The sequence below is a fragment of the Rhinoraja longicauda genome, chromosome 3, assembly GCF_053455715.1.
Source record: "Rhinoraja longicauda isolate Sanriku21f chromosome 3, sRhiLon1.1, whole genome shotgun sequence".
NCBI lineage: Eukaryota > Metazoa > Chordata > Chondrichthyes > Rajiformes > Arhynchobatidae > Rhinoraja > Rhinoraja longicauda.
Window position 1 is genome coordinate 12,135,568 of NC_135955.1, and position 15,783 is coordinate 12,151,350.

General features: G+C 45.6%; 1 protein-coding gene across 1 annotated transcript; it reads left to right on the top strand.

Moving 5' to 3' along the window:
- The first annotated feature begins 391 nt into the window (after positions 1–391).
- Positions 392–14,773, top strand: LOC144592323 (uncharacterized). The gene is made up of 6 exons (XM_078396850.1): positions 392–457; positions 8,110–8,181; positions 9,788–9,904; positions 10,103–10,180; positions 10,903–10,977; positions 14,450–14,773. Exons 1-6 carry the CDS (start codon positions 427–429, stop codon positions 14,509–14,511), a joined length of 435 nt encoding a protein of 144 aa, XP_078252976.1. The 5' UTR covers positions 392–426; the 3' UTR covers positions 14,512–14,773.
- The last annotated feature ends 1,010 nt before the right edge of the window (positions 14,774–15,783 follow it).

Consider the following 15,783-nt stretch of genomic DNA (forward strand, 5'->3'; position numbering starts at 1 on the left):
TCATTCAGATGGACTCTATCCTCACACAGCATCAATAATGATTAATTCAATGAGTTTTAATTGAATTTCTTCCTTCTCCAAGTCCCAGCCACCATCCTGAATCTGCTTGTTGGGAGTGGCAATGTAACTGGAGAAAAGACCCTTGTGTGCAGGGCTGAAGGGAAGCCCCCTGCAAACATCACGTGGATCGGCCCAGGGAACAGCACACTGCACTTGAACAGTCGTGAGATGAGGGTCACACATGATCCAGAGAAACTATTGACTGTGGGAGAGCTGCTTCACCCCAGGATGCCAGGGAAATACACGTGTGTGGCTGTGAATGAACACCAGAGAGACACGCGTGAGATCCACCTATTCGACGATGGGAAATGGTTAATGCAGTTCCTCTGCTTTGGATTGTCCATATTGGCTATTGCCCTCCTTGTGATGGTATTTGTTCTCAGGTCTTTGAAAAAAGGTAAGTTTGCCAATAACAACTGCACTGTGGGCTGTTTTGGGTGTTCTTGGGAATGGTGGCATTTTCAAATTTTGTAGGCCGGAAATGCGAACAGGAGGACAGTCATCCCTGGTTAGGCCCCATTTGGAGTATTATGTCCAGTTCTGGTCACCACATTTCAGGAAGGATGTGGACGCTTTGGAGAGGGTGCAGCAGAGGGTTACAGAATACTGCCTGGATTAGACGATCTTAGCTATAAGGAGAGGTTGGATTGTTTTTCTTTGGAACATCTGATGCTGACGGGCGAACTGATCAAAGAATGTCAAATTATGAGACACATAGAAAGAGTAGATAGTCTTTTTTCCCAGGGTTGATATATCAAAAACTAGAGAGCATGGGTTAAAATGTGACATAACCCACTTCAGTAAAAAAAGCTGGCAAACTTCAGTGCTGCTACAGTGGTGACGGATTGGGGAATACTGATGTTCACAGCTGATTCACTTTATGTCCAAACGTGTGGATTTCGGAAAACGAATGTAATGTTGGCCTTTAATGCAAGAAGATATGAACTCAGGTGTAAATGTATAGGTCCTTGGACTCTATACTTTCAAACGGACATGTGGACGTGGAGTTACCAGCAGTGAGAGAGTCCAGGACCAGAGGGCACAGCCTCAGAATAAAAGGATGAACCTTTAGAATGGAGATGAGGAAGATTTTTTTTTTAGCCAGAGGGTGATGAATCTGTGGAATTCAATGCCACAGGCAACAATGGAGGTCAAGTCATTGGAAATTTTAAAGCGGAGATTGATAGGTTCTTGATTAGGTCCTTAGATTTGTACAACAGCAACAAAAGCTTGCATTCATGTATTAATTTATTATTATAGTCACCTACTGTGATACAGTGAAAATCTTTGTTTGGATGTTATTTGGTCAAATCTAATCATACAATACATGAGTACAATCAATCCATATACAAGTACAACAGGTAGTGTAAAGAGAAAAGTACGGGAGTACATAATATTGTGTTTTAGACTTTAGAGATACAGCGTGGAAACAGGTCCTTTGGCCCACCATGTCTGCGCCGACCAGCGATCACCACGTATCATTAATACTGTGATATCATGAGAGGTAGAGTTATAGAGGGGAGATACATTTCCTCCCAGTGGATGCAACAAGAACTACAAACCATCATGGCTGCCAGCAAAAGACTACAAAACCCATAGTCAGCAGGGCTGCCTGCCCTGCTGACACTGATTGCTGCTGATACTGATTGCTGCCCAGCTGAACCAGATGAGCTGATTGCCTCAGTGAGAGAGCTAAAAGGGAAGGGAGGCAGTATATTTAAAGAGAGAGAGACAATGACTGGAGCAGAGAGGGACAATGACTGGAGCAGAGAGGGACAATGACTGGAGCAGAGAGGGACAATGACTGGAGCAGAGAGGGACAATGACTGGAGCAGAGAGGGACAATGACTGGAGCAGAGAGGGACAATGACTGGAGCAGAGAGGGACAATGACTGGAGCAGAGAGGGACAATGACTGGAGCAGAGAGGGACAATGACTGGAGCAGAGAGGGACAATGACTGGAGCAGAGAGGGACAATGACTGGAGCAGAGAGGGACAATGACTGGAGCAGAGAGGGACAATGACTGGAGCAGAGAGGGACAGTGACTGGAGCAGAGAGGGAGAGAATGACTGGAGCAGAGAGGGACAATGACTGGAGCAGAGAGGGACAATGACTGGAGCAGAGAGGGACAATGACTGGAGCAGAGAGGGACAATGACTGGAGCAGAGAGGGAGAGAATGACTGGAGCAGAGAGGCACAATGACTGGAGCAGAGAGGGAGAGAATGACTGGAGCAGAGAGGGAGAGAATGACTGGAGCAGAGAGGGAGAGAATGACTGGAGCAGAGAGGGAGAGAAGCAGTGTTTGAGTTATATTTGGTAAGAAGGCAGCAAGCTATAGTTTTGATTTAACTACCTGTTTTGGTTTTGTGTACCTGTCTGCAAACAATTAAGTTTACCTGTTTTTGGAAAAGACTAAATATATGGAATTTAAGTTTGAAAACAAGAACGTTTGTGTCTTCATTTCCGGCACCCACACCTCCCAACCTTCAAGAGAAAAGCTCCCGACCTCTCAAGACATCACAATGGTGGAGAATGCCAGATAAGGAGGGGTGGGTGAGTACGAATGTCCATCAGTGATTTGACTATCCGCTTGGCACAATTGAGAACTAATGAGAACAACATGGAGGAAATGTTGAAGATGCTGGCTCAGAGTAACCAGCTCCAAATAGAGACGAGCCGGGCTCTTTTGGAGGAACAAAGAAAAGCCAATATGTTGAAAGAAGAGGTACTCAGTTTACAGAGGATCCAGTCATCAACCACCAACCCGAGGGTCCGTGCCAGTGATTTTATTCCTAAAATGGGACCCACCGATGATCCAGAGGCCTATCTCCATGCATTCGAGACTACTGCAACCAGTGAAAAGTGGCCTAAAGTCCAGTGGGTTGGTATCCTAGCCCCGTTCCTAGCCGGGGAATCACAGAAAGCTTTTCAAGACTTGGACAGTACAATAGCGAATAACTATGACATCTTGAAGCAGGAAATATTGAGCAGAATAGGACTTACAAAGTTTGGAATGGCTCAGCGTTTCCATAATTGGGGTTTTAGGAATGACCAACCCCCCCTGGACTCAGATGCATGAACTTATTCGGATTACAAAGAAGTGGCTTGATCCTGATAAAAACTCTGCAGTAGCCATTGTGGAAGCCATTGTTGTGGATCGATATTTACGTGCTCTGCCCTATGAGGCAAAAAGGGTTATCGGCCACAGTGCTCCTGTTGCAGCTAAGTGCCTTAGTGGATGCAGTCGAACAGTTTCAGGCTACTAATGAAATGCTCTGTATGGGGAAAAAAGCGCAACCTGTCGTTCAAGGACGTCAAGCAAATCCTCGGCCACAGCCCCAAAAACCCATACAGGGCAACCCAACCAGACAGGTTAATGTACAGGGATTATATCAGGCTGAACAAAGGAGAAAAATCCTGGACAGAGACACCAGAAGATGCTACAGATGTGGGGAAATGGGTCATATTTCATGGCAATGTGACAAAGTGGATGAATTGATGCCCACTGCAGACTCCTCTGGCAGCCAACCCACAAACCTTTATGCTGCCTTGATGGAGGGTGCTGAACACCCAGCTTTTATGTGCCCTGTGAAGCTAAATAACCAAGATGTGGAAGCTTTGCTGGACTCGGGGAGTAATTTCACACTAGTTCACAAATCTTTAATAGATGAAACAGACTTGCTGCAGGAAAAGACCCGACCCGTCTCCTGCGTCCATGGTGACACTCGTGAGTATCCTACTAGTAGTTTGAAGCTAGTCACAACCCAAGGTATGTGTGAAGTCAACGCAGGGGTTTTGGATGCCCTGCCAGTCCCACTCTTAATAGGATGAGACTGCCCCCTGTTCCACAGACTCTGGAGGGAAATACAAGAGAGACGATCTAGGGAGACATCACTGCCCAGAGGTAAGAACAAGCATAAGAGAAGCAGTCCTAAGAATAGGTCCAGTGCTAGTTTAACGCCTACTTCTACTCCAGTAAATGCTCTCCTGGGTGCGGTAGCATCATCCAGTGATACGGGGCCGGCGGAAGGGGAGGGGCCGCAAGGAAACAATTGGCCATCATCAAGTAAGGATTCCAACCGGGTAGCAGACAGACCACCCCCGCTTTCAGGCCAGTATGGTACTGCTCAGCTCAAAGATCCTACATTGATAAATGCTTTAAAAAATGTTAGAGTACTAGAGGGTGTGGACCAGGGGCTGGGAAGTGGTTTAACTTATCCTCATTTTTCTATAAAGAATGGGCTTCTGTACCAGATGAAAAAAGGGCAAGATGAGGTAACAGAGCAGTTGTTAGTGCCAAAAGCTTTTGGTCTCACAGTGTTACAACTGGCCCATACACACTTGCTCGGGGCACATCTAGGAGTGGAAAAAACAAAAGACAGAGTTCTGCAGAGGTTCTTTTGGCCAGGCATCCACAAAGAAGTTGAAAATTATTGCCGTAGTTGTCCAGAATGCCAGCTCACTGCCCCCCCCGGCCCTCATTTAGGAATCCCCTTATCCCACTACCAATCATTGAAGTCCCCTTTGAAAGGATTGGGTTAGATATTGTGGGCCCCCTACCCAAAAGTGCTCGGGGGCATCAGTATATTCTGGTCCTGGTAGACTATGTTACCCGTTATCCCGAGGCTGTACCCCTTAGAAAGGCTACAGCCCAGCATATCTCAAAGGAACTGTTCCTCCTGTGCCGTAGAGTAGGGATTCCAAAAGAAATATTAACAGACCAGGGGACCCCTTTCATGTCTCGTGTCACCAAGGGCCTGTGCTCCCTCCTAAGGATCAAGCACCTCAGAACATCAGTATACCACCCTCAAACTGACGGTCTGGTAGAGAGGTTCAACAAGACCCTTAAAGCCATGCTAAGGAAGTCAATTGAAAGAGATGGGTGCAACTGGGACCAGCTCCTTCCGTACCTGATGTTTGTAGTTAGGGAGGTGCCCCAAGCTTCTACAGGCTTCTCACCCTTTGAGCTCCTATACTGTCACAAACCCAGGGGGCTTCTTGACCTAGCTAAAGAATCATGGGAGAAACAGCCTTGTCCTCACCCTGTTATTGAGCATGTGGAGGCCATGAAAGACAGGGTGGCTACCATCTATCCTATTGTCAGAGAACATATGGAAAAAGCTCAAAGGGAACAGCAAGCATCCTACAACTGCCCTGCACAGCCCTGTGAGTTCCAGCCAGGCGACCGGGTCCTGGTTCTGGTGCCCACTGTTGAGTGTAAATTTTTAGCCACTTGGCAGGGGCCATACGAAATCATTGAAAAGGTGGGGGAGGTAAACTACAAGGTAAAGCAACCGGGAAGGAGAAAACCAGAACAGACTTACCACGTGAACCTGTTGAAAAAATGGCACCCGGCAGAGGTTCTATTAAGTTGTTTACACCCAAAAGAGTCAGGAGCACCACCAAGAGATGACATAAAGGTGGGCCCAGAGCTGTCACCCCAGCAACATCAAGAGTGCATGGAGCTGGTTGACCGTAACCAAGATGTGTTCTCGGCCAAGAACGTTTGTGTCTTCATTTCCGGCACCCACGCCTCCCAACCTTCAAGAGAAAAGCTCCCGACCTCTCAAGACATCACAATACTTATGTCTATCGTGTGTGGGAGGAAGCCAGAGCATTCGGAGAAAACCCAAGCGGTTACAGGGAGAAAGTACAAACTCCATACAGACAGCACCCGTAGTCAGGATGGAACTCGGGTCTCTGGCACAGTAAAGCAGCAACTCTACTGCTGTGCCACTGTGCCATCCGTAATTACTTCATTACGGTGTTACAGCTCCAGAAAAAGTTCAGATAAAAAGCAAGTTGGAAGATGGGGACCACACCATAGTTTGTGGGAGGACCATTCAGCAGTATGACAACAGTGGGGAAGAAGCTGTTCCTGAATCTGGTGGATTGTGTTTTCAAGCTGATATATCTTCTGCCCAACGGGAGAGGGGAGAAGAGGGGATGACTGAGGTGAAAAAGATCCTTGATTATGTTGACTGCTTGCCTAAGGCAGCGTGAAGTGTAGATGGAGTCAATAGTGGGAAGTGTGGTCTGTGTGATGGACTCGACTACATCCACAACTCTCTGAAATTTCTTACGCTCTTGGGGAGCGGTTTCCAAACTGTGAAGCATCCTGACAGTATCCCGATCAGTCTGAAGAAGGGTCCCGACCCGAAGCGTCACCTATCCATGTTCTCCAGGGATGCTGCCTGACTTGCTAAATTACTCCAGCACTTTGTCTTTCTTTCAATGGTGCATTTGTAGAAATTGGCTAGTGTTGTTGGAGAAATGCCAAACTTTTTGTTATTCTACTGAGCAAGCATGTGGCATGATTAATACAACAGAACATCCCTAGGTAGGGCAGGATAGGCACTGAATAGTGTTCAAAACTGGGGCACAAGGAGGCCTAACGACATCCTTCCCTTTGGTTTTATATTAGACAGTCTTCTTCCTTCCTTATCTGATTCCACATCTACACAGCTTTGTCTTCATTTTATCTCAATCCTTTGTTACAAACTCCACCCATCTGCCACTCAACCCTCTTCACCTGAATCTACCAACATTTGTCAGTTTTTGCCACACCCGTTCCCCTTCAACTCTACTCGCCAGCTTTCTCCCCTCTATCAATCTGATGAAGGATCCCGACCCAAAACATCATCGATCTATTTCTCTCCACAGAGCCTGTGTGGCCCTCTGAACTTCTCTAGCACTTTGTTCTTTTACTGGAGCAAGTAGCTAGGGAGCAGCTGCCTTTTGGGGAAGTTTGCATCAGTAGGTCAGAGTGATTTAATGATGAGAGGTTGTAAATTTAGACTCGAAGGAAAAGGAAGCATATGCAAAGTTTAAGGAACTGAAATTGGACAGGGCCTTTAAGAAGATTATGAAAGGAAAGAACTTTCAGAATGGCAGGCAGTGGAGAGTGGAGTCTCGGTGCTGGGGCCGCAACTATTTACAATATATATTAATGATTTGGATGATGGAATTAGAAGTAATACTAGCAAGTTTGTGGATGACACAAAGCTGGGTGGCAGTGTGAACTGCGAAGAGGATGTTAGGAGGTTGCAGGGTGACTTAGACAGGTTGAGTGAGTGGGCAGATGCATGACAGATGCTGTATAATGTAGATAAATGTGAGGTTATCCACTGGTGGCAAAAACAAGGAGGCAGATTATTATCTCAATGGTGTCAGATTAGGTAAAGGGAAGTGCAACGAGACCTTGGTGTCCTTGTACACCAGTCGCTGAAAGTAAGCATGCAGGTACAGCAGGCAGTGATGAAAGCTAATGGCATGTTGGCCTTGATAACGAGAGGATTTGAGTACAGGAGCAAAGAAGTCCTTCTTTGCAGTTGTATAGGGCACTGGTGAGACAACATCTGGAGTATTGTGTGCAGTTTTGGTCTCCTAATTTGAGGAAGGACATCCTTGCTATTGAGACAGTGCAGTGTAGGTTCACGAGGTTAATCCCTGGGATGGAGGGACTGTCATATGAGGAAAGATTGGAAAGACTAGGCTTGTATTCACTGGAGTTTAGAAGGATGAGAGGGGATCTATTGAGACGTATAAAATTATAAAAGGACTAGACAAGCTAGATGCAGGAAAAATGTTCCCAATGTTGGGGGAGTCCAGAACCAGGGGTTACAGTCTAAGAATAAAGGGGAGGCCATTTAAAACTGAGGTGAGAAGAAACTTATTCACCCAGAGAGTTGTGAATTTGTGGAATTCTCTGCCACAGAGGGCAGTGGAGGCCAATTCACTGGATGAATTTATGAGAGATTTAGATAGAGCTCTAGGGGCTCGTGGAATCAAGGGATATGGGGAGAAGGCAGGCACAGGTTACTGATTGTAGATGATCACCCATGATCACAATGAATGGCGGTGCTGGCTCGAAGGGCCAAATAGCCTCTTCCTGCACATATTTTCTATGTTTCTATGTTTCTAACTCGAGCAGGGAATTAGGAGGCCCAGATGCGTTAGACCTGATAGTAGAGGTGTGTTTAAGGAGCAGAGTGGGAGAGGTATCGAGAGGGGATTCTCACAGAATACTTTCCTGTGTCTTTGACAGGCTCACAGCAGCGTGGGTGTGGTGTTGATGCCTGCGTGGCCAATGGTCGGGAACCACAAGGACCAGAGCCAGGTAATGGCGGAATCTGCCCAAACTTCCTTTCACATCGAGGACATTCTTTGGAAAAGCTGAGCTCAAATCCACATTTAATAACTGGCCTTTCAATTGTCTCTACCACCTACTCTCCCTCCCTCCCTCCCATAGCTTCCTAATTAGATCAGCAAAGACAATCCCTCTCAGAGCAGATCGGGTTGTGTGTTCAAGTGGATTATTAATACTTAAAAGACTTGCCTCAAGGCCCAGGGCTCGCACTAAGATTCCAGATTCCTCAGTCATGGGAATTAGATTTAGATTTAGAGATACAGCACGGAAACAGGCCCTTCGGCCTACCGTGTCCATGCCGCCCAGCGATCCCCGCACATTAACACTATCCTACACCGTAGGGACAATTTTTACATTTGCCCAGCCAATTAACCTACATACCTGTATGTCTTTGGAGTGTGGGAGGAAACCGAAGACCTCAGAAAACACCCCAGCAGCTCACAGGGAGAACGTACAAACTCCGTACAGATGGCGCCCGTAGTCAGGATCGAACCTGAGTCTCCGGCACTGCATTCGCTGTAAGGCAGCAACTCTACCGCTGCGCCACCGTGCAGCCCTTTAATTAATCTGATCTGTCGAACCTACTGGAAGTATTTTGTATTGGACACCTGTCCTTAACTCTAAAGATTGAAGGTCCAACCTATTTAATCTCTTTGCAATCCCAGAAACGAGCCTCATGAACTTTTGCTGCACAACCTGCAAAGAAAGTATAGGTAGTTCTGCTCAACATAAGTTTTGAAATCGCAAATTGGCTACAACACGATTACTGAATTAGGTAATGCTATTATACAGCCTGAATTGGTTATAAAGTAATCTCTATCAGGAAGTAGAGATCCAGTTAAAAGTTAGTTTGGAAATTGGGAAGCAGAAAAAAAGCTATCTTGGATAAAAACACCCTGGGGGGAAAAAACATGTTCATGTAACTTCCCTGCAGTAATCAGTTACCACTGTCTCTGATGAATACAAATCATGGGTGGCCAAGCAGTCATTTCAATTGACATTTGAGCAGTGATACTCTATTAAATGTAACATTGAGCCATCAGTATTTGTAGATCGCAGCTACAAAACTAAACGGAGTGATAGAAAAGATCTTTATTTTTGAAAAACCAGTGGGAGAAATAACTTTGTAATTGCAAGTCTCACAATCCCGAGCCTCTAACCACCTTTTTCTCATTGGCACAATTCTTTTCATAATGTAATTTTCTATAATAAGATGTTGCGTAAGAATGCAGAGTGCGTGGTATAGCGGAACTGCCTGTGTATTGCCTTTTTGGGTAAGGAGACCAATGTTATATCTAATACACCAGCTTTGGTCTTGAATGGCCAATGTAATTCGGAATTGATCCTGTTCTTTCCAAAGTAACAATACATGATCCGTTTATTGTTAGGTTTGCACAAAGAACCTCATCTATGAAAGCCTCCAACACCCCTGAGGATAGGATTGGAAAGCTGTACATTTTGTGATTCCCTTCCATTTTATCTACAGTTTTGACGCTGTGGGAGGGGATGGGTGGACAGTTTTGGAGCTCTAATTTCTTCATTAAAATATGCTTTGCTTTTTTTGTGCCTTTGACAGGTTCACAGGAGCCTGAAGGGGACCCTGTTTACAGTGTTGTTCATTTAAACACATGGCCAAGAAACAGGGCAGACACTCAGGCAGTTCCAACACCAGGAGAATTGGACAGGAATGTTGGTGAGTGCAGTGATGGTTATCATTTGGAATTTACAGTTTCTAGATACATGATAAGGGAATAGCGTTTAGTGAAAGTAAAGCCAGCAAAGTCCGATCAAGGACAGTCACCAAAGAGGTAGATAGTAGTTTAGGGGCTGGGATTGTGAGGTTAAGAAAGCAAGACGATGAAGTTGTGCAGTAAATTTGTGTTCTTTCCAGATCCTCGTGACTCTCCAGATCCCCTCATTTACAGCATTGTTCACGTTCAAAGACGTTCCCAAGTAGGAGCAGAGATGGGTAAGGAACAGTAAGCACACGGTGAGCTGTGATACAACAGTAGTGACATGGACGCCTCATGCAAAATAGTGTCCATGATGGGCTGGAAGGCATACCCTTGATGTACTGACTAGAAACATCCACTCGCACTGACAATACCCACTGGCCTCCCATCAAGCCTGCGGTACAGAGCTCTCCATATCCAACATTCAGGGAGGGTGCTGCAAAGGCCAGACATAGCGGAAGCAGTAACAAAGACCCAGGACATAGTTACTAGGGATCCTGGTGTTGTTTATCTTCCGCTTCCCACCATCGGACGGCCAAGCATCAGACCTGGAAGCACAATGCTGTCTGTTCTGCAGTACAGTTCTGTATCCTCAGAAGCAGCGAGGGGTTCTCTCGGGGCTTGCCAAGTGTCATAATGAGGGGTGAAGAACAGTCTTGGCAAAAGATGGACCACTACAGGAGGGGCAATCGAAACAGGCAAGAGAAGGTGATTATCAGAGGTGGGAACTCGCAGAGTCACACAGCACGGAGACAGGTCTATGGTCCAACTTGCTCAAGCCGATGAAAATGCCCCATCCACACTAGTCCCACCTGCCTGCATTTGGCCCTTATCCCTATAAACCTTTCCAATCCATGTCCATGTCCCAATGTCTTTTAAATGGGAGTGGGTGGTTTGAGTGATAGAATACAGTGGGGGAGAGATGCTGGAGTGCAATAACAATCTGTGTTCTTTTCAGATCCCACGGATTCTCAGAATAGTCTCTACAGCAATGTGCACATTCAAAGACCTCCCTGCAAAGAGGAGGAGACTGGTAAGGCACACGGAACACACGGTGAGCGACAAAATACACACATCTGCGTGGACACCCCTTGGGAACAAAGTACACCTATTTCATACTGGACATCCCTTGGGAACACAGCAAACCCATTTCATACTGAGTGGACCCAGCACCGATCCCTGTGATACACCACTAGTCACAGGCCTCTGGTGTGAATAATAACCCATCACCACCACCTTCCACCAAGCCAAATTTATATCCAATTGGCTCATTCACCCTGGACCTCATGTGATTTAATCTTCCAGACTAGCAAGCCACGTGAGAACTTGGCAAAGACCTTGTTAGCGTCCATGCAGGCAATGTGTACCAGCTCTTCCCTCGTCAATAGACTCGTCACCTCGTCAAAAGCTCACTTAATTTCATGAGTCACACACAAATTCCTCACACAAAACCATGCTAACTATCGCTCATCAGTCGTTACCTTTCCAAATCCGGGTACATCCTGACCCTCAAAATCCCCTCTGGTAATTCCCTCACCACCACAGGCTCACCGGTCTGTAGTTCCCTGTCTTGTACTTGCAGACCTTCTTAAATAGGGGCACAACATTAGCCACCCTCCAGTCTTCTGGTACCACACATGTGGTTAAAGATGATGCAAACGCCTCTGCCAGAGCACCTGAAATTCCTTCCCTAGCTTCCCACAATATCCTAGGATACACTTGATCAGGCCTTGGGCATTTATTTACCCTAATATGTCTTAAGACTGCCAACACCTCTTTTGTAATGTAGATATGTTCCAATGTATTGCAATTCATTACTCTTAATTCCTTGACTTCCATGACCTTCTCCACGATAAATACAGATGAGAAATGTTCATTTAAAACCACATCCATCTCTCGTGGATGACCATGTTGATCCTATTCTCTTTAGTTAGCCTTTTGCTCTTAATATACTTTGAGAATTTCTCTGAGTTTTCCGGTATCTTATCTGCCATATCAATCTCATGTCCTCTTTTTATCCTCCTGATTATTTCCTTCTAAATTGTAAACCACCATCCCTTATACTTGAGAGGCTTGCTTGATTCCCAGCTGCCTATATCTGACATATGTCCCTTTTGCTTGACTATTGCCTCAATATCCTTCATCAATCACGTTGAATAGCAGAACAGTCTTGAGTGGCCGACTTCCTCCCCCATTCCTTACATTCCTCAGACAGTAGCTTGACTCTGTGTAGTCTGCTGTCAACCAGAGGACATAGGTTTAACTCAAGAACCAGAGGATTTAGGTTTAACGTGAGAGCTAAAAGATATAATAGGAAAAAGAGGGGCAACGTTTTCACACTGAGGGTGGTGGGTATATGGTCAGAGCTGCCAGGGGAGGGCAGTTGAGGAAGGTACTATGACAACATTTAAAAGACATTTGGTCAGGTACATGGAAAGGAAAGGTTTAGAGGCATATGGGCTAAATTTGGGCAAGTGGGGTTAGTGTAGATGAGCATCTTGGAAGGTAGGGACAAGTTGGGCCGAAGGGCCTGTTTCCGTATTGTATGAGCCAGACTCTATAAACAGCTGATGATCCCAGTCTCAGGGGGTTGGATGGATGATTGGGGGGAAGGGGTCAGTAAGGGAGCAAAGATCTTGGAAATGGGGCAAGTTCCCTCTGGCAATGAGAGGACTAAGAGCACCTGCAATAAAGAGCAGAGACTCTCTGACAAGCTGGTTCTCTGATGGGTGAGAGGGCCTGGCCTTACTCAAGCTGGGTTGAATTCAAGCCATTATCTAATATTGAGGGAGCAGGTCCAGGGAAAGCCAGGCACAATTGTAGATGTGGGAAGGAACAGAAAACAAGGAGCCCAAATCTACAGGACGACCATGTCATCGGTTTATCTTACCTGTCCAACCAGCAGTTGAGTGAAAGACATAGAAACAAAGAAAATATGTGCACAAGGAGGCCATTTGGCCCTTCCAGCCAGCACCGCCATTCATTGTGATCATGGCTGATTATCCACAATCAGTAACTGTTGCTTGCTTTCTCCCCATAGCCCTTGATTCCACTAGCCTACATCTAACTCTCTTTTAAATTCATCCAGTGAATTGGCCTCCACTGCCTTCTGTGGCAGAGAATTCCACAAATTCACAACTCTCAGGGTGAAAAATCTTCTTCTCACCTCAGTTTTAAATGGCTTCCTCTTTATTCTTAGACTGTGTCTCCTGGTTCTGGACTCCCCCAACATTGGGAACATTTTTCCTGCATCGAGCTTGTCCAGTCCTTTTATAATTTTATATGTCTCTATAAGATCCCCTCTCATCTTTTTAAACTCCAGTGAATACAAGTCCAGTCTTTCCAATCTTTCCTCATATGACAGTCCCTCCATCCCAGCGATTAACCTCGTGAACCTACGCTGCACTGCCTCAATAGCAAGGACGTTCTTCCTCAAATTAGGAGACCAAAACTACACACAATACTCCAGATGTGGTCTCACCAGGGCCCTGTACAACTGCAGAAGGACCTCTTTGCTCCTGTACTCAAATCCTCTCGTTATCAAGGCCAACATGCCATTTGCTTTCTCTAACCATGTCAATACCCTACCCCCAATACCGTGTGCTCTAATTTTGCTCACCAATCTCCCATGTGGGACCTTATCAAAGGCTTTCTGAATGTCTAGATACACTACATCCACTGGCTCTGCTTCATCCATTTTACTTGGCACATCCTCAAAAAATTCCAGAAGATTAGTCAAGCAGGATTTCCCCTTCATAAATCCATGCTGACTTGGACCAATCTTTTTATTGCTGTCCAAATGCGCCATTATTGCCTCTTTAATAATTGACTCCAGCATCTTCCCCACCACCGATGTCAAGCTAACTGGTCTATAATTCCCCGTTTTCTCTCTCGCTCCTTTCTTGAAAAGTGGGATAACATTAGCTATCCTCCAATCCACAGGAACTGATCCTGAATCTATTGAACATTGGAAAATGGCTGGGGAGAGTGGAGAGGGGATGTGGGGTCTGTGGGGGAAGGCTGACTGAATTTGCAGAGAGGGCTCCAGTTCTGGATAGGGTCTGAGGTTGAGAGATTAGAAGTTTTCCTCTCACGAGGGGAATAGATAGGTTAATTGCATACCTATCTGTTCCAAGAGTAGGGCAATCAAATGCTAGAGGACAAGTTTAAGATGCAAAGGGAAAGATTTAATAGGAACCTGAGAGGCAACTTTTTCACACAGAGGGTGGTGGGTATATGGAACGAGCTGCCAGACGAGGCAGTTGAGGCAGATACTATGACAACATTTAAAAGACATTTGGACAGGTACATAGATTGGAAAGGTTTAGAGGGTTGGAGGCCAAGCACAAGCAGGTGGGATTAGAGTAGATGGGGCAACTTGGTTGGCATTGGAAAGTTGGGCCGAAGGGCCTGTTTTCGTGCTGTATAACTATGGTTTGAATCAAAGCAGCAGAATCTTACAATAACAGCATAAAATCATAACATGGAAATTGTTTATCCTTCAGGCTGCATTTACGCAACGGTTGTATCTCCAAAAGAACAGCTCGAGGATGCAAGTGGAAAATAAAACCTCCTGCGCATGACAAACCTCCCTGGTAATTTCGGATAACGTTGAAGTCACAGATCATGAGTTGAATTGGAACGCTTGAGACTCGGGACTGGGGAGCCCCACTGTAGAGGATGTCTGTGAAACTTCGGAGGCTTCTGTGCATTTGAGATCCTCATCTGTTATAGTGCCAGGACGGACCAGAGCAATTCATTGCCAGTGAGCTGCTTCCGAAGTTCAGTCACTATCGTAAGATAGGGAGTCAAAGCACAGCAAAAATCTTCTGAAGCATAGTAATGAATGGATAATTGAAAAATTAATGTTGGACCCCGGGTATTTGGGGAAACGTTTCCCCTGCTCATCTTCAGAACATGAAACTATCATCTTGTTGTGAGATTGCACACATCTGCTTTTTGGGGAAGGACATCAGCTGTTTTTCCATCTGTTCAGCCCCACTGCAAGGGTGGATCGCAGAACAACAAACAATCTGTTGGAGGAACTCGGCAGGTCTGTGTGGAGGTGTAGGGTGGAGGAATTGTCAAAGGAAGGGTGATTCTTATACATACTTGGGAAAATGCTTCAGCAAGCCATTCAATTCAAGGGCAAATAGGGATGTGAAACAACTGCTGGCTCACAGTGTGACTAAGAACTATTCCCTTCACATAATACTTCAATTAGTCATTCTTTTTACAGACCTTTTACCTCTCTCCAGTCTTCCTACTGATCTTGGAAACTTAACATTGGTTCATACAGCACAGAAACAGGTTCTTCAGTCCAACTAGATGCCCCATCGATGCTAGTCCCATCGGCCTGTGTTTAGCCCATGTCATTCTCAACTTTCCCTATCCATGTACCTGTCAAATGCCCTTTAAAGGTTGTGATAGTTTCTGCCTCAATCACCACCCCAGGCAGCTCGTTCCATATACTTACCACCCTCTGTGTGAAATGTTGTCTCTCAGGTTCCCATTAAATCTTTCTCCTCTCACCTTAAACATATTCCCTGGTTCATGATTCTCCAATTCCGGATAAAAGACTCGGCATTTACCCTGTTTATTCCATTATCATCTTATACATCTTTATATGATCCCCCCCTCATCCTCTTGTGCTCTGAGGAATAAAGTCCAATGCTGCCCAATTTCTCCCTATAGCTCAGGCCCTAAGGTCCTGGCAACAGCCTTGTAAATGTTCTCATCAGACTTTCAAGCTTGTCATGGATGTCTGGGATGATAGAAGAAAGATTAAGTCTTAATTAGGATGAGTAGGCCATTCAGTCTCTTGTGGCTGCTGATCTAC